This window comes from Camellia sinensis, chromosome 12, assembly GCF_055761805.1.
Source record: "Camellia sinensis isolate YWXY chromosome 12, ASM5576180v1, whole genome shotgun sequence".
NCBI classification, from domain to species: Eukaryota; Viridiplantae; Streptophyta; class Magnoliopsida; order Ericales; family Theaceae; genus Camellia; species Camellia sinensis.
This window is the reverse complement of record NC_138972.1, coordinates 73,093,940-73,112,813: the sequence shown is the minus strand read 5'-3', so window position 1 is coordinate 73,112,813 and position 18,874 is coordinate 73,093,940. Positions and strand designations below refer to the sequence as shown.

The following is an 18,874-nucleotide window of genomic DNA, read 5'->3' as shown; positions in this document are numbered from 1 at the left end:
ATGCAACCTGAAAGTGTGTTTAATGCTCTGAGGTCACTGCGAGTGCGAACAGAGACAACTCATGGCAAGGCAATGCATTTCCGGGCAAAGCAAACCGAGCATGCATGTCTCCCTCCCCTTGAGGCCATTTTAACTGCTTTACTTAGTTAGTAAATTTGCCAGTTTTGTAATTAATTAGTTAATGTGCTTAGCTAATTTGATTCATCTTTGTAATATTCTAATTAGCTTAGATTAGCTAGTTATTCAATTTCAATTGTGTTGTAATAATTAATTAGCTTAGCGTAGTTAATTAGTTGATTTGTAATAAGTAGCTTAGCTTAGAATAGCTTAGCTTATTTATTCGGACCCTCCTGCGAGGGGGCAAAATGTTGTAATAAGTGTGTGTGTGTGTGTGTGTGTGTGTGTGAATGTCTTCTAACCCCACTTCTTTCTCCCTTTTACTTATCAGCTTTTGATGGTTAGTTCAGGGCATATTTCAATTAGCGTACCTTATGCTTGCATGTTTACATTATTCATTTGTCTTGTATGCACCGGGCTCGGCGCATCATTCAAACTGTATTGTATTTCATCACACTTATTCGAACACGTGTTTCAAAGCATGTTATCAAATTGTTGCATTTCATATGCCATCTTAGATAGCCGAGCCTATTTAGTTGCATTTTGCATGTGTTGCATTAGGCATTTTTTAACATAGCTAGGATCATACATGATTTCTAACTAGTTCTCTGTTTTGGCTTGGAGTACACTGTAAGTGTTTATGCTTTAGCATCTTGCATGAGTGTGAGTGTTGCCATGATAGCATGCTTGCCATGAGGCTATGTGCTTAAGTGCTAAATTGTATGAATGCCTGTGGATGAAGGCTTTATTATTTGAATTGGAATAATTCATCAAAATGCGAGTTTTAAGCCCACTTGGAGTGGCAAATCATCATGTTTTCCAGCCCACTTGAGGGTGGCAAATCCGCACTTTAGCCTACTTGCGAGTAGCACTTTCAAACCATTTTCGAAAATGAACATTGAATTGTTTTGTTCCAATTTAGGCGATCTAGTCTATACTTGTATACTGTGAGCATCACATAGTAATATAGCTAATAACTGGAATAAGGACACATGTGTTTTCAAAACAACATATCATGCTTAGTAGAGGCCGATCCTTTGATCGGGCAAGCGGGGGTGCTCATTTCATGACCTTTCCCCCTCGTACCCAAGTTCCCTAGGCGAGGCAACTTTGGTGATGACAGACACGTGGCCTTTGGCACGAGTCAGGGTTTCCTAAATTTTCCAAAACAAAATATTTAGGTGGCGACTCTGATATCTGGCAAAGTAGTCCATGTTTGACGCTTTTTGATTAAAATCGATTTTCCAAAATGATTGCCGGATTTGGACTCTTTAGTGATTTATCAGTCTTACATTGCACCTTGTGAGATTAGATTCAGAATCGTGACAGGAGTCCGAACTGTAGCAGCTAGAACCCAAATCTGCGCCCTCTCCGAAAGGGGGGCCCGCGGAGGAAGTTTGGGCAGTCTACACCCACAGTCTACCCCTTTATCTTCACAACTATTAGTTAATCCACATACTTCTCAGGTATGCAATTTAAGTTTGTAATGTAGTTTGTTTTTAATAAAAAAATAAATTGATTCCAATATATTCTCTCACACTTATTCATTTTTATTTTTTTAGGAGATGTCATTTGATGAAGGAGAGCTCAATCCCATGGGGGACGAGTCATTCTTAGATAATGAAACTTTTTTAAAATTTTGTAGTCATTCACAACCTCCCCCACATAATTGTAATGTAGTATTTTTATTTTATTTTTTATCGTAATTCTTGGATAATGGTTTTTTTTTTTTTTTGAGACTTGGAATTTTTTTTAGTATTGTTTTGGATGGACATATTGTAGTTTTTGGCATAACTTGATAATTGTTATTTTTTAATTATTGATTTGATGAATTATATTGTTTATTCTTGAAGTAGTCAATTTGTATGCGTTTTGCTCCTTGTTTAGATGAATAAGTGCAAATATATATCGAATTGAGTGGCGTCATCAATTCATAAAAAATATAAATTAAATTAAATTAAATGGACATTATTTATTCTCTCACTATGAAATTAAAAACCACAAAATAAAGTGAGATTATGACAATTACCTAATTAGATTTATAAACATATAGTTTTTTTTGTTTTGTTTTTGTTTTTGTTTTTGTTTTTGATGACACTACAGTTGGGTATACATGTGAATAATATAATAAATAATATATGTGTCGTTAACAACATTGAGGATACAAAGTGGCGTGGTGGTAAGAGTCTTGCATCCGTGCGAGTGGTCAAGGGATCAAACCTTGGTGCTATTGGAATTGCTGGAAATTTTTGAAATAACCTTGGAGCCCAAAACGACGTCGTTTTGTGCGTGCAGCTGTGTAGCAGCATCCCAAAATCCGGAGCATTATTCAAGGGAAAAGCACAAAGTCCTCGGGGTTTACAATTACTCGGCCTGATTGTTAAAGAGAAAATTTTCCCTACGTGTTCCCTTGGCCACATGGCATCACTACAATCAATTACTTAAATCATAAGTCAATCTTGGGGGTGTATAAAATACCTACCACTCATCAAAGCTCCAAAAAAATAACAAAAATGCTTGGGAACCCTAAAGTTGGAGACTCCCATACTCCCAAAAATAATGTTGACCAATCATTTGTTCTTATTTTTATTTTTTTTCTTTTCTTCTTGGACCAATCACAGGTGAGTGGGGGTTGTGGGAGTTTGGGGGTCTATAACATTGTTGAAAAAATAAATCACTTCATATCTCTTTCTTAGAGACTCACTTGTAGGAGCTTGAAGAGCTTTGGAAAAGTGAGAGCTCTTGAAGCCATTTATCTAATCATTTAAAACTTAATTATTTGATTTGTTTTTAATATAAGTCATTTATCTATTTTTGCTAGTAAAATCAACGGAAAAAAAATAACCATTAAATTAAATGTAAGTGTACTTAAAATGTCTAAAATATATATTTTGATGAGTTTAATAACTAAAATATAAATTTTTTCCTATTGCAACGAAAATAGACAAATAGTTTAGATTGAAAAAAAAAATTAGAACTTAAATAGATAAAATAAAAAATTTAAGATGTATTTTGTTGGGTCATTTTTTATTTTATTTTTATTTTTATAATTTTGTTTAATAAAGGAAAAATTATTTTTTTTCAAAAACTTCAAACAAACATATTGATTATTATTAAATTACAAAGGCCCTGTTTGGATATGTCTTTTTTAGTTTTTTTTTTGGACTAAAATATTTAATAAAAATAAAATAAGCTAAACTAGTTAATAAGATAAAAATAGATCTAAACTATAATTATTATTATTTTTTTACAATTATCAAATTAATAATAAAAAAATTAATTATCATCTCAAACATAATTTTTTTATTCAAAATAAAAAAATCAAAACAACCAACTAAAATAGGGGTAATGCACCAATACATCCCAAATTAACAACTTATACACTGTTTAGTCCCAAATGTTTTCTTATAAATCGAACAATCCCATTGTAAGGGAATTGACCATTGAGGGCATATACATTGTGCTCGTCAGTGGTAAGACTAATGGGCAAGGTTGGTAATTTAGTAATGTGAAATTACGAAAAAAGGGCAGCAGTTTCGTACGCTGTTGCATTAGTAGTTCCTTATTCGGCGGTGGTGTGGTTTGATTTGAAGGAAAGATTTGGGGTTTTCAGAAGGAAATCTACATCCGAAATCGGAAAGGCGAATCTGTTTGGGGCGAGGTAACACTACATTACGGAAACCCTAATCTAAATTAATTTGTCAACGTTGTGGTGGTGACGTTCAGTAGGAAGACATTGGGGTTGAAGCAAAAAGGCCTCCTACACTTCGATATCGGACTGCGTTTACGATAAGGTTTACTGCGGATTGGAAGGCGGTGTTACATGAGGGCACGTCTGAGAATGACAGCAAGGAGTGGAGGTATGTTTCTTTTGACCGTTTTGTTTTTTATTTTTGGAGTTGTTTTGTTTGATACGGAGAACAGTATTGTGGGGTTGTAATGTTGCTGTTGTTGTTTTGTTTTTTGAGAGGAATTGTGGTTTTGGGGGAATGGGGAATGTTGTTACTGAGTCTAAGTGGGCATGTGGCTAGTGTTTATGTTGGTTGTTTATGTTTGAAATTGGTTGTGGGTGTGTGGTTGTTGGGATGTTATATTTGGTTGTATGACGATGTTGGGTATGATGTCGGGGACGATGTTATATTGGGTCGACAATATTAATGTATCTGTTGTCATGATGTTTTTGATTATGTCAATGTCACATTGTAGAATATACTTGTTTTGCTGTGCAACACTGGGCTGTTAGGTACGATGTTGGGTAGGATGTAAGATTGGCTTGGCAATGTTAATGTGTTTGTGTTGATGGTGTTGTTGATTATGGCAATGTGATGGTTGTCTGTGTTGATGGTGTTGTTGATTATGGCAAAGTGATGGATGTTGGGTACGATGTTGGGGTTGATGTGATATTGGGTGAACAATGTTAACATCTCTGTTTTTTGCGATGTTGCTGATAATTGCAATGTCACATTGTAGAATGTACGTGTTTTGTTTTTGAACTGTGGGCTGTTTTCGTTCTCAGTACTGTTTGTTATTTGTGTAGGGGTGATCTTGAGGCAGTCGCCGCGAGAAAAAAGTGTTGGTGTGGCACGTGACGTAGGCGATTCTGATTTCACGTTAGAACCGATTGTTGTGAAAAGACAGGGGAAGATACCATTCAAGGGGAAAAAACAGAATGTCTATGTAATGAAGAAAATGGTAGTTGACACCGCGCGTCTGCTGTATCATTCTAATATAAACGGGGTTATCAAAACCGTGTTAGAAATGAATTTTAGAGAAGCCAATGAACGACAACTGCGAAGAACACCATTTTGGGTAATGATTAATTCCATCCGCAAACACAACTTTTCGCCGAATGCATATAAGAAATGCGATGAGACAGTGTTCTGAATATTGCAGACATACAATCCCAAGGATGAAAAATTCTACATTGGGGGGAAAGGCGTTCCATTACGTCGAAGCGATATCCGACTCGTTTTTGGCATTCAGTGCGGCGTGGACCAGCTTGATTTAGCTCATGGGTCGAGGCCACCGTCTGATTTTATTTAGCGTCACTGCGATATTGTGGGGAGGATATCGTGCAAAAAAAATTAAAGAACTATTGGATAATGCATTACAGGGACATAGTCGTAATGACGAGGAAGACGTCGCGAAGCTGCTGTCGTTATATATATGTGCGAAACTATTTTTCACAATGACCGGAGAGTCTATCGGGTGGGCGTTTGTCCGAGCGATTGACAAACTAAGTATGATACAGTTGTATGATTGGGCAGCTGCAATACGTGCCACGTTAATAGCGTCACTGAACGAGTTTCATGATCGGCCGGAAAGGGTAACTGGATGTGTTGTCGTTTTACTCGTTTGTTAATGTGTCATTTTTGTAATGTATTAATTTGTAAGTGACTGTCATGTTTGTATTAGTTTGTTAGTATGTGATGTTCATGAATGTGTTTGCAAATGTACTGCAGTTTTTTATTTGTGAACACACCAACCTCATCAAGCCGGAACGACACAATGTGCTGCCACGGTTTTGCAGATGGAATATTGTAAGTTTGACAGCCAAAATGAAAGGGGTCGACTTGACGCGCGGAAGACAATTTGAGGTATGACATGGGAGGATGATTTGTATGGTTTTATTGGCTGGTACGTGTTGGACTGGTTAACAATTTTGTAATGTGTTTTGCAGGTAAGGTGTGGTTAACTGGAGGGGGCAATTCATGAATAGTATAAAGTAGGCACGACATTGGTTAGTGGTGAATGTATGAGGACAGAAGGAAAAGTGCTCGACGTACAACCATTGTCAGTTAATGTTGGTGTGCCACGTAAAGATGTTCGTGCTGATGTTGTAGAGGCAAGTTTTAATTGTTGGCAAGTGGACCCATCTGCAGGGGTCCATGTTGAGAAAGGCGGAATGACTGACGAGGTAGACACAAACGATGAAGGTAGTAAGTTTGTTACGAAGCGTGGATTAGACGCAGTTGTAGGAGGTGAAGGGCGGCCAGTATTATTCCCAGATCTGTTGGATTTGTCAACCACGCAACCAGCTAAGGATGCAGATCCAGAAGCAGTCAGTGGTAGGAATAAAATGAGTGAAGTGCGTGACAGAGTAGCAGAGTTGGAGGAAGAATTGAGGTAGAAATCTGAACGTGTGCTTAAACTTGTATGTAAGGTTACGAGCATGGAGCGCGCACTTGGTTCATAAGCTGTAAATTTGTGTATGGGGTTCGATACTGTCATAAGTTTGAAAGATGCTAAAATTGCACGTTTGAATGCCCTGCTGTCGGAGATGAAAACAACAGTAGCGTGGTTGGAGGACTAGGTTGACGAGTATGAGGCACACGAGGTAACGCAGCTGGCTAGGAACACAACTAAAAGTCAGGGCACATCATTAGATCGACGGGGTGGGTGTGAGTTCACTGCGCAGTGTTGTAATGAAAACATGACGGATGGTCCGGTGAATAACACGTCCAATGTCGTAGGTAACACTTGTGAATTGAACGAAGCATGTAATGTCGATGTGGATGTGGTTAATACCATTGTTGGTGGGCACGATGTGATGGTGGGGAGAAATGATGGTGTTGTAAATCAGGGGTCAACGTTACGTGCCGGGATATGGAGTCCAATGGAGGAAAAAGGCAAATGCAATTCTGATGGCACAAGTAACGCAGCCGCAATAGCAAACAATTCGAACATTAAACATGTTCTTGATCGGCCAGGCAGCGGTGTGGTGGACAGGGTAATAGACTTTGTGAATATTGAGAAACCAAACATCACATCGTTGGTACAGCGTGTGAAGAGCAAAGCTAGGTGGGAGTGGAGGTTACAAGATTACGAGTATCCTGGGTTGGTGAAGCGTTGCAAATAGTCAAAAGATGAGAGCAATATAGGCAAAAACACAACTGAGGATGTAATTAACATTGACGACAACGAGGGAGGGCATAAAACATGTGCTGGATTTGGAATGAAAAATCGGTATCCGGTTTGGAAATTGTTCACTGAAGATGAACAAAAACTGTTGCAGGTGGTTTACACATTTGAAGGGGACAGGTAATGTATTCGTTCGGTATTTTAGTTGTTGTGGTTTTTTGTTAAATTGTTTGTTGCATTTGAATTATACTTACGTAATTGTGATTTGGTGTAGAGCTGTGATATAGAGTGCAGCTGATTATGGTGTGCACGTTAATTTCAAAGGCATACAGTCGCTTGTGCATGGGGGGCGACTGCTGGGAATGTAAGTATGATGTGATAGTGTTGATATGAGAATGTTACCACTTAGACCATTGACATGGGTTACATTAAAAAATATAAGGTTATGCGCATCGTTCTGTATGTCTAATGTAATTGGAGCTTGTTTATAATTTGTGTTGCTAGGTTATAGACGCATATGCTGAAATTTTAAAAAGCTCGCAGAATGTATCGGCTGTTAATTGTGCTAATTTCAGCAAATCTTACTTCTACAGCAGTGTGTGTTCGGTAAGTGTGTGTTATTTTGTGTTGTGTTACATTGTTTGTTAATTTTGTGTAATTGTTTTATGATAATGGGGCAGTGGAGTTGTTGGTTTTGATTGTTTTGTAATTTTTCGTAGGATATGATGAGGAACCCAAGCGTGACGTCTAAGGACCGTTACCTGAACGTGCACGTGAATGCTGCATTTGGGTGCAGATACGTCCATTACCCTATATACCATGCGAATCATTGGATGACCATGGTGTACGATTCAGACTTGGGGACATGGACACACTACAATTCAATCAAAACGCGTAAAGGCAGCCGAGATGATCATTTTGCTGAGGCGGTGAAAGTGGTAAGTACAAGTGAATGGTAATTACATGTATGTTTCGGTTGTGTGTACGTTATGTATAAAGTGATAGGGTTTGTTTAGTGTGACTGATTGGGTCATGTTACCTAACACAGAAACAGTGGGTCGTCGATTACACAAAACGGGTACCAGGAAAAGTGCAATCGGTTGTCGGTGTGACATCAGAGAATATCGACGGACCGTTGGAGGCTTTGGGTGATTGTCCTCAACAACACTCGGAATCGTATGTTGATATTTGAACTTGGGTTTTAAATTTGTTCTATTGTCTGCTAAGTTATGTATTTGGTTTGGTAATGTTGATTAACGTGTTCACGTGTTGCCAATTGGCAGATCAGACTGCGCGATTATGGTATGCTTCATCATGTGGCAGTACGCAAACAACGTGGAGGTTGAAGGGTCAATGGATGGGATGACAGCCAGTGTGTTTAGAGCAGAAATGGTTAAGGCATTCATCAATGATCCACAGAGAGGGCTCCGAAATCGGCCTCTTCCCTGACTGATTTGGTGGAAATGCATAAATTAGTTGAAGTTTTTGTTTTTGTTTTTTTGTTGAACATGGAACTGATTTGATTATGTGGTAGTGATTTTTGAATGGTCCAGTAGCTACGTGACTGCTATTGGAGAAAAACAAAAAATACCGTACAAAAACATTGGAAAAACAGGGGGCAAAACCTTTATGGTTTTTTTTTTTTTGGCAGGGTTGATAATGATCATTAATTTTGTGTGTGTTTCATTACATTGTGTTTGTGAATGATGTTGTTTCTGGGTTTGACATATTTGTAATGTGTATGTGTTGGATATGGTGGACAATAAGTAGTGTGGTTTGCTTTGGGTTAATGTGTACGTAGGATGTCGCAATGGCGGTGTAGTTTAATGTGTAGCAGTTAATGCAGTCGTAGTGTGGTTAGGGTTGATTGTGTAGTTGAATGTATTTAAGTGTTTCAGTTGGACGACATGGGCAGAGTCGTAATTAGAAGTATCGTCGTTTGTATTTAGTTACGTAAGTGTGTATGTGCAGAACGTAATGTGTGGTGATTTAAACGTAAGTGTTTTTTTGTATTAATGTGGTTTGCAGCGTGGTCATCGTGTTTAAGGAGGGGATGATGTTGAACTCAGAAATTAAAATATAGGATGCTGCATTGAAGTTAACAGGTTTGTGCTTGAAAATCTGTGGAATTTTTTGCTGGCAAAAATTAGTTGGGAAACATTTTAGTTGTTAACGTGATGCATAATACATGTACTTTTGATGTGATCCGTGAAGTACCACGAACAAGCAATAAAATGTTTTATAACATATTAATGTATTAGAATTGGGTGTAATAGTAAATGCACAGCACACATGCGTACCTATTGGTGAGGAAAGAAAATGGTGTAGGGTAATGTGGTTTTGCAAAATGTAATCGAAATGTTAAATGTAGTGTTAAGTGGTAGGGCACAATGCGTCTGAGAAAAATGTGATAACATGTGAAAACAAACCAACATGCGCTCTCCATATTTAATTATGACATCATGAAACTGTTGTGATGTCCGAATTTAAATCAACGGGAAATAATGTTGTAAAAAAAGAGAAAATGTACGAAGTTTAATGAATTGGGAAAACACCCACAAACCGACACAGAAAATAAACTTGTTGTGACATTACTAAATTGGCTCCTTGCATGTCTTCCTATTGTGGTTGCCAATTTTTCCACACTGACCACATCAGATCCGTTGCACAACCTCACCCTTTGATGGAATTCGTTTACGTTTCGGTCTGCCAGGCGGACGCTTCGCCTTTGGGGGCGCTATCATAAAATCGTTGGGCGTAAATGCCGGTTTCTCAACAATTGGAATCGGAAATATTGTTCCGCTATACGAAGCTTTAAATTCATCAATACGATAGTACGTTTCAATAGAATCATATATATTCCGTCCACTATTACGGAAAGCGACAACAACATGAGAACACGGAAACCCATTCAGTTGCCACTGGTAACATGAACACGATCGCCTTGCCACATCAACCAAAATAGAGGGCTGACTGTGCACCTCGTAAACATTGTCATCCGCCTGACTAACACTCCAACCCCTACTGTCATTATACGCCGTCAGTAATTTCTTCTCCATTTTCGGGCATAATACGCCGGTCCACTCCCTTGCCTTGACTCTACGCTCAGCCATTTGTTCCATTATTTGACCCCTAACCATGTCGACCAACCTAGTAATTGGAAGATGACGCGCCTCCCGTATCCAGTTGTTAAAAGATTCAGCTGCGCTCAACCATATCTCATCATAACGTTGCCCCCTGAAAAAGGATAGTAAAATTGAACACGAATTTATTTTTTTTAAAAATGAACTGCTAAGCATGTTAGCGTATATAATGAATTAAAAAAAATGAAGCCAATAAAGTATTATACAGAAGGGGTACAATCAAACTTACATGAAAGACGCATTAGCCCAGTGGGATGAATGCAAGTCTTTCAAGAAGTTTTCAATCATAGCTGGGCTACACTCTTTTAACACCTCTATTTTTTGATTGAAAGATGGTATAGTAGGCGCATAAGCACATTCTCGGAGCTTCCGCATCAACCCAACTTTACGAGATGCGTTAACGTATTTCATTCGGTCTCTCAAATTCATTTGAAGATGCAGCAAACAAAATGCATGATGTGCTGAAGGGAAAATAATTGGCATAGATTGCAAAAGACCCGCGTGACGATCAGATACGAACGTCAACGTACGCTCGTCACCTATGACTTCTTTAAGATTCCGTAAAAACCACTCCCAATTTTGTTGATTTTCAGAGTCAATAATTGCGAAGGCCACTGGAAACAACCCTGCAAAAAATAGAAGACAAAGCCATATCTGGAGTACACATCATGGAGTACACATCTGAAATCTTTGGTGCAGTACATATATATGTCAAAGTTTCATAAAATATAATCGGAACTAAAATGTGACAATTTTTTTTAAGTAGAAAATAAGGGAAAAAATTTGATACATCACCTTTATTGCGATCTTTCGCGGTAGCAGCTAAAAAATTCCCCTTGAATCTGCCTTTCAAAAACGTGCCGGCCAAGAAAAGTAACGGTCGACAATGGTTGAACCCATCTATACATGCATGGAAGGATATAAAATACCGAACGAACCTCCCAGTTTGTTGGTGAAATTCAAGGTTAATGTAACTGTTTGGGTTCTTTTCCATAACGGAATCACTATACCACCTAAGTTGGTCGAATGACATAGCGTGATCTCCACAGACTTCACCTCTCGCTTTCTCAACCCCTAACCACGCAACCCGGTAATTAATATCCACACCGTAGTCATTTTTCATATCGAAAACAATGTCCATAGTATGCGTCAGTGACTGAGCAGGCACCCGATCTGCAACAATGCTTCAAACCAAATCGGACCCCGTACGTAGGTTTGTATGTGTTCGAATAGCAGCTCCACAACTGTGCGCACTATCCAACTTCTTAATACATAAAATCCCATTCGATGACAACACCCTCGCATGCACCGACCACGTGCATCCTGTGGACTCTGCAAACTTACAAACTGTGAACTGAATCATTCTTCAAATACTTGAATTGAAACCCATGTTCCACGGCATACTTGCATAATATTTCCTGAAATTCATTAGCACCACCGACGAAACATTGTCCAACATGGGTAATCCCGAATGCCCATTGAGCAGACAAAAACGTCTTTGATTTATTAGGACAATATGTTGGTAACAGATCCGTCTGATCATCCATACCGAACGTCTGATTATCAAAATTTGACTTATGACCTTCATTGCAATACGCACCCCCGTAGTTACCACCAACTGGAACATCCTGGAGCTGAATGGGAACATCAAAATGGTTCAACCCAAATGACTTCACAAGGCACAACATGTTTTGGATATCGTCATCGCTAGCAACCTTAAACCTCTTATACCCGAGGACATCCCATAACATATACACCGCATCCCATACCAAGTCGTCGAACTTCTCACAAATATCATTGACCAGCTGTGTGAATGTCATCGCGCGATGTAACCGAGCCACAACATTTGTTTGCCCGTAAGTGCACAACAACAACACACCATCCATACCTGTAACACAACCCGTAATCAAACCATTAGACGGATAACGCGTACAATAATGAATAAATAATAACATAACAATTGGCATTACATGACACACTTAAAAAATACCTTACACATTGAACCAATTCCAAAATAAAAAAAAACAACACTCATTGGCAATGAAACACCCAAATAAAAAATTTTAAAACCAAATACCATGAACAAACATTACACTAAAGGGAACAAAAATGCATAAACCATGTACCGAAAACACCTATTTCCGCTGGTTATTTGGCAACAACAAAGAAATAAAATTAGGCCATAACATGCACGACATAAACAACACTCCCACACTTCACCCACTTTCAAAAAAATTATGAACAAACATTACACTAAAGGGAACAAAAACGCATAAACCATGTACCGAAAACACCTATTTTCGCTAGTTATTTGGCAATAACAGAGAAATAAAATCAGGCCATAACATGCACGACATAAACAACACTCCCACACTTCACCCACTTAAAAAAAAATACCTTAGACATTCATCTACACAACAACACCCACTGACATTGAAAACAACCAATATAAAAATATTTACATCGACATAACATCAACAGACATTGTGCTGCAGTTATACGAAACAGCCAAAGGTAAAAAAAAAAAGAAGTAATGTTACCTGTTCTTGAAAGACTGAGACGTTCTGTTCAGTCGAAAAAGGCAGAAAATAGGGAGAGAAAACTCTGAACCAATGGAACAAACAATGAGCATCCACCACTCCACTAATCTCGTTTTTCCAAACCCTTGAATACATTAACATTACCAATCCCCCAAAACAATAAACCGACCCCCCGTCCATTTAGGAAACAAACATCCCAAAAAGGGGTACAATTGTAACCTGCAAAATAATTAAAATTAAGTAAACAACATTACCAAAAAAAATGGGACTAAATGGTGCATAAGAAAACTTTTGAGACTAAATAGTCCAACTTTTCAAAAAATAGGATTTTTGGCTAAATTTTTCCTAAAATAGTCACGTTATCAATCGGAGCCAAAATAAGTGCAAAAGGCTGAAATTTTACAATAGATCAATTGGTGCAGTTATGTAGAGTTAGAAGAGCGGGAATGAATTGCCGCCTCCGTGGCCGAGACATAGAGAGTGGGGTTATGTTTGGTTTATATTTATGAAGTAATTCTAAAAAGTAATTTTTTAAAAAGAGTTTAAAAAATTTGAAAATTTATTTAGTTATATGCTTTGAGAATAATTTTAGAGTTTTAGAATTTAGGATGATTTAATTTTGTTTTCATTTGAATAGATGTGCGTAAGAAAAAAGTGATTGATTGATGTATGGATATAAATAATTCGGTTCAGTCATTATGAAGAGCATATTTAGTATCGAACCGTACCTTTCGATTTTTATGATTGAGAAACTGATACAGATCATATGTTACGATTCAATTTTACTGATTTTGTCGATTTGAAGTAGAAGAGAAATTTATATGAAATTTTAATAAGTTTTATAATAGATTATAAAATTTTACATTGAAAATAAATGAGTAAAATATATGAAAATTGTTCTATAAATATTTTTCTGTCTAGTATTTATCACAAAAGTGTATTATATTAGTCACTTTTCATATAATATTCAAGAAATTATAATATAAAATATTTAAATATAATGTTATGTCGGTTCGATTTGCATTAGTGTAAAAGTTTCGAAACTGAAATAGACCATATATTATGAAAAACAGATCAAAAATTAAAATTTTGGTTGGTTTCGATCAATCGGCTCGATTTTATTGATTTTTCTTATATTTCTAGATTAATGTGTGAATGTGAGGGAAGAAAGACGAGGAAAAAAAAAATTAATTAATATAAGGTAGAAAGGAAAGCAATTTTAATTTTTTTCTAAAATTTTTAACTGAATAAATTATATCGCTAGATACAAGCCAACCAAACAAGGCATGAGACTTTCCTAAAAACCCAAATTTCGATTCAGCTCTGCCCGTAAAAATAACCCAAAAATTTGAAAACCAAGATCATCAAAGAGGCCTACCCAAACCCAAAGCGCGCATGGCGCGTTCCTTCTTTCCCTTGGAGCGATGAGCTCTTCTGTAGCTCCTCCTCCTCCTCCTCCTCCTCCTCTTATTTTCTCTCTCTCAGTCTTTCTCTCTATCCTTTCATGCTCAAGCGATGATACTACATTCAAAGGTACTTTTTACTTCACATCTCTTTTTTACTCAAACCCAATCTCTATGTGTCTGTGTTTTTTTAAATTGATTTGTAAAAGTCAGAGATTTTAGGGTTATGTTGTGCAGTTTTTGTTTAATTGATTTGGTGTAGAGGTTTAATCAATCGCGTTCTTCAAGCTGTAGAATATAGGAGATTCAATTTTTTTTTTTTGGGTATGCTAATAGCTCAATTTGTAATTTGTGAGTGCATTTGCAATATGGGTTCTATATATAATTATTATTGATTTTTGAATAAAGATCCTTCTTTAATTCCTCTCAATAATTGTACTTTGTTTTTCTCAGACACACTACTCTGGAGATAAGCGTCTTCTAACCAATGTAAGACTATAATGATATTGTAGGCTATATAACTGCTAGGTTAGGGTTACACATTAGAGTCTTTATCACCCATAACTAATTAGATAAATAATTAATTAAATAAGCAGGTAATATATATATATATATATAGATATAGATATAGATAAATACAAGGGTTAAATTCATTTTACCCCCTTGTGGTTGGGGCATGGAGACCTTAGAAAACCCCCATGTGGTTTTGGCCTGAAGTGTTGCTGTTAGTTTTCCAACCCAAACTGACGGAAGGTGTATTACACAGGCCATTTTTTAGAGTGGGTTTGGTTTTCTGAAAAATTAAAGTGAAATTAATACCAAAAAAAAAAATAAAAATTTACCTCCATTTTCTCCAAATTTAAAATTAGATTAATTAATTAAAATTAAATAAATTAAAATATTATTAAGAATTGATCTAAAATATAAAATATAATGAAGAATTGATTTAAAATATAATTAAATAAAATATAAAATAAATAATAATTAGGAATTGAACTAAAATTTGATTAACATGTTAGGAATTATAATAAATAATTAAATATTTAGGATTAATTATGATATTTTTTAATTATGATATAAAATATAATTAAATTAAAATTAGAATAAAAAGTTAAGAATTACAATAAATAATCAAGAATTTATAATTAACTGTGATTTAATTAAATTAATGTTAGACATTATAAATTATGTGTATTAGAGCGGAGAGAGAAAGAAAATGACAAAAAAAATATAGAGTTTGAGGGTATTATAGTCATTTTACATTTATAGTTAATGGTGTCAACGGTTGCACTTTAATTCAAAACCATATAGGGACTTCTTGGCTATATTTGAACGATATAGGGGTCAAGTGCTCTGGCCTCAAACCGCAAGGAGGTAAAATGAATTTAACCCTAAATACAATACAACTATAGGGGCCACATGGCAGGGATAGAGAAAGTAGGAGGAAGATTAAGGATGAAAGGGAGTCTGTAGGATTTTTCATTCAGTAGAAGAAGAAGAGTGAGGGGAAGAAACTCAAGAAGAAAAGGAAGGAAAAGTAAAGGAGATTCATAAAAATGAAATGTCTAGAAGCAATCTGTTTATCAATAGATAAGTCAATGCTAGGATATATATTCTTAAGCCATCAACTTTTTCTCCATGGTAAGCTGAGTACGCAGAAGTCTCTAATCTTCTTCTTTCTAAGGTTCTTTGTATTTACCTCGTGTGAATTTTAAAGGAATGAAATCGAGAAATGCATGTTAAATGTACCCAATGTTAACCCCAAGGGTTTGGCCTAGTGGGTGCAGCTTGGGGGTGTGCTCCCTTCTAGGTGTTAGGTTGAACTTCCACTAAGTGCTATCAACTCTTTGGGGCCACGCTTGCGGGTTTTGCTTGAGATTTGCCCGATCCACATGGAGGGGGGCGTTTTGTGTGGGTCTCGGGTTTAGTTGAGGTATGCATAAGTTGGCTTGGACACTCGGTCATCAAAAAATAAAAATGTACCCAATGTTCAATTATCTTAAACAAAATTTTGAAAAATTGGTTAATAGACGGAAATTTAGATAAAGATGCTATTTCCTTTATGTCTGAAACCTTGGTATAAGTCTAAGTCACAGTTCTATTTCATAGCATAAATATTGTTAAGAGCTCTATGGTACGAAAACAAACAAGTTTGTGACGTTGAACTAGACTTCCGATAGATAAGATAAAATCGAAAGATACAATATACATGTGGCTATGTGCGCCACATGGTAGGGATAGAGAAAGGAGGAGGGCCAAGGATAAAAGGTAGTGTGTAGCCATACATGTGGCTATGTGCACCACACATGTGGCTATGTGCGCCACATGGAGGGCTCAATCCGCACGTGTGGCCCTGGCCTAGGAGCCCAGAACTCTGGTTGATCACTCCCGGACACCCTGGACTGGACCGAGCACCCCCTGGAACAAGTGAAATTCAACACTGAACAAAACAAGAACGAGAACTTTATCTGAAAATAACTTCCGAATGTTTCAAACCCAACAAGAGCAAAAGAGAACGGAGTGAAGAAGAAAGAGAAAGAAAGAAAACAAAGACTGGGTCGTCACAACCTCCCCACCATAGGAAATTTCGTCCCCGAAATTTAGACCAACTAACCAAATGAAGGGTTATAGCAATTATGACCAATCTAACAACATTATCAAGTCACAACATCAACATTCAACCAACATTTGCCTTTCTCTTTATCATCATTCCATCAAAACAACAATCGTTTATACAAGACATATGAAATAAATCATGTTTAGCATAATATCATTCCCTCACAATCTCATGCTCAGATTAGCAATATAGGTGACAACACGTGATCCACAATTTAACAATTTCTCCCTTCAACACTAGGGAACATTACAAATTTAAAACAAACAACTAAGCATTTTCCAACAAATCTAGATACTTGGAGTGGACTTCCGCCTCCCTTTCCCACGTAGCATCCCCAACTCTGTGGTGTCTCCACAACACCTTCACTAACGGTATGGTTTTGCCTCGTAGCACTTGCTCTCAAGTGTCTAAGATTTGAACTGGTAGTTCTTCGTAGGAGGCATCCTTATCTACCTCCAAATCGACCCAATCCAACATATGAGAAGGGTCGGGTTCGTACTTCCTGAGCATAGACACGTGAAACACATTATGAACCCCCGAGAGTTGTGGCGGTAAAGCTAACCGGTATGCCACTCCCTCTATTCTCTCCAATATCTCGAAAGGTTCAATAAACCTTGGAGACAACTTCCCACTCTTGCAAACCTCATTAAACCCTACCTAGGTGAGATCTTAAGGAAAACATGGTCATCTACTTCGAAAGATAAGGGTCGTCTCCTCCTATCGGCATAACTCTTCTGTCGGCTTTGGGCCGTAGCTAACCTCTTCCGAATGAGAGCAACTTTCTCGGTTGTCTCCCTAACAATCTCTGGACCCAACAATGGTGCATCCCCCACCTTGGCCCAACAAACTGGTGATCTACAAGGTCGGCCATACAAGGCCTCAAACGGTGCCATCTCGATACTAGCCTGATAACTATTGTTGTAGGCGAATACAATCAACGGTAAGTGCCTCTCCCAAGACCCTTTGAAATCAAGGACACAAGCTCTAAGCATGTCCTCCAAAATCTGAATAGTGCGTTCCAACTGCTCATCAGTTTGAGGGTGGTAAGTAGTGCTAAAGGTCAACTTGGTTCCCAATGTCTCTTGAAGGCTTTGCCACAACCGGATAGTAAAACGAGGATTCCTATCCGGCACGATGGTTACCGGAACCCCATGACGCCGAATTATCTCTCTAACGTACAACTCTGCCAAGGGCCCAACTGAGCCGCTAGTACGCATTGGAATGAAATGTGTGGCCTTAGTCAACCTATCAACAATTACCCAAATAGCATTATTGCCCCGCTGTGTTCTAGGAAGCCCAACTACGAAGTCCATGGTAATGTGCTCGCACTTCCACTCGGCTATTGGTAAGGGGTGCAACAAACCCGCTGGTCTTTGATGTTCGGCCTTCACTTGCTGACAAGTAAGGCACTTGGACATAAAGGATGCGACATCCCTCTTCATACCTCTCCACCAAAACTGACGACTAAGATCACGATACATTTTGGTGCCTCTCGGATGTACCGCAAGGCGTGAGTGATGGAACTCCCGAAGCACTTCTTTCCTACAAGATTCAGGCACAAATAGATGATCTAGGTTATGTACACTTTGATCCGAGTGAATGTTCAAACCCTTCTCTTCCTTCCCATTGGAGATTCTATCACGAATTAACTCTACTTCACGGTCACCTTGTTGTGCCTCTACAACTTTGTTAATCAAGACAGGTTGAGCACTCAAGGTAAACAATGTTTCACCCTCTTCGGACTCGCCCAATTGCAATTTAAACTTGCCGACTTCACCCAACATAACCCACTCCCGAATGGCCACATTAGCCAAACTACTTACGGATTTTCGATTCAAGGCGTTGGTCACTACGTTGGCCTTCCTCGGATGATAGTGCAATTCGAAGTCGTAATCCTTCAAAAATTCTATCCACCTCCGTTGACGTAAATTCAAATATTTTTGGGAAAACAAATATTTTAGGCTTTTATGATCGGAGAAAACTTCAAACTTCTCGCTGTACAAATAATGCCTCCAAATTTTCAAGGCAAACATTACTGTTGCTAGCTCTAAGTCGTGGGTAGGGTAATTCTTCTCAGGAGCTTTCAATTGTCGTGAACTGTAAGCTACAACCTTTCCCCCTTGCATCAAAACACAACCAAGCCCATCTCGAGACACATCATAATAAACGGTGTAACCCAAACCTCTCTCCGGA

The 18,874-nt window shown here is 37.8% G+C and overlaps 1 protein-coding gene across 1 annotated transcript; it reads right to left on the bottom strand.

Moving 5' to 3' along the window:
- Positions 1-9,632: 9,632 nt before the first annotated feature.
- LOC145803662 (uncharacterized) lies at positions 9,633-11,941 on the bottom strand. The gene is made up of 3 exons (XM_082896979.1): positions 11,470-11,941; positions 10,351-10,747; positions 9,633-10,215 (listed from the first exon to the last, which is right to left on the bottom strand). Exons 1-3 carry the CDS (start codon positions 11,939-11,941, stop codon positions 9,633-9,635), a joined length of 1,452 nt encoding a protein of 483 aa, XP_082753105.1.
- Positions 11,942-18,874: the final 6,933 nt, after the last annotated feature.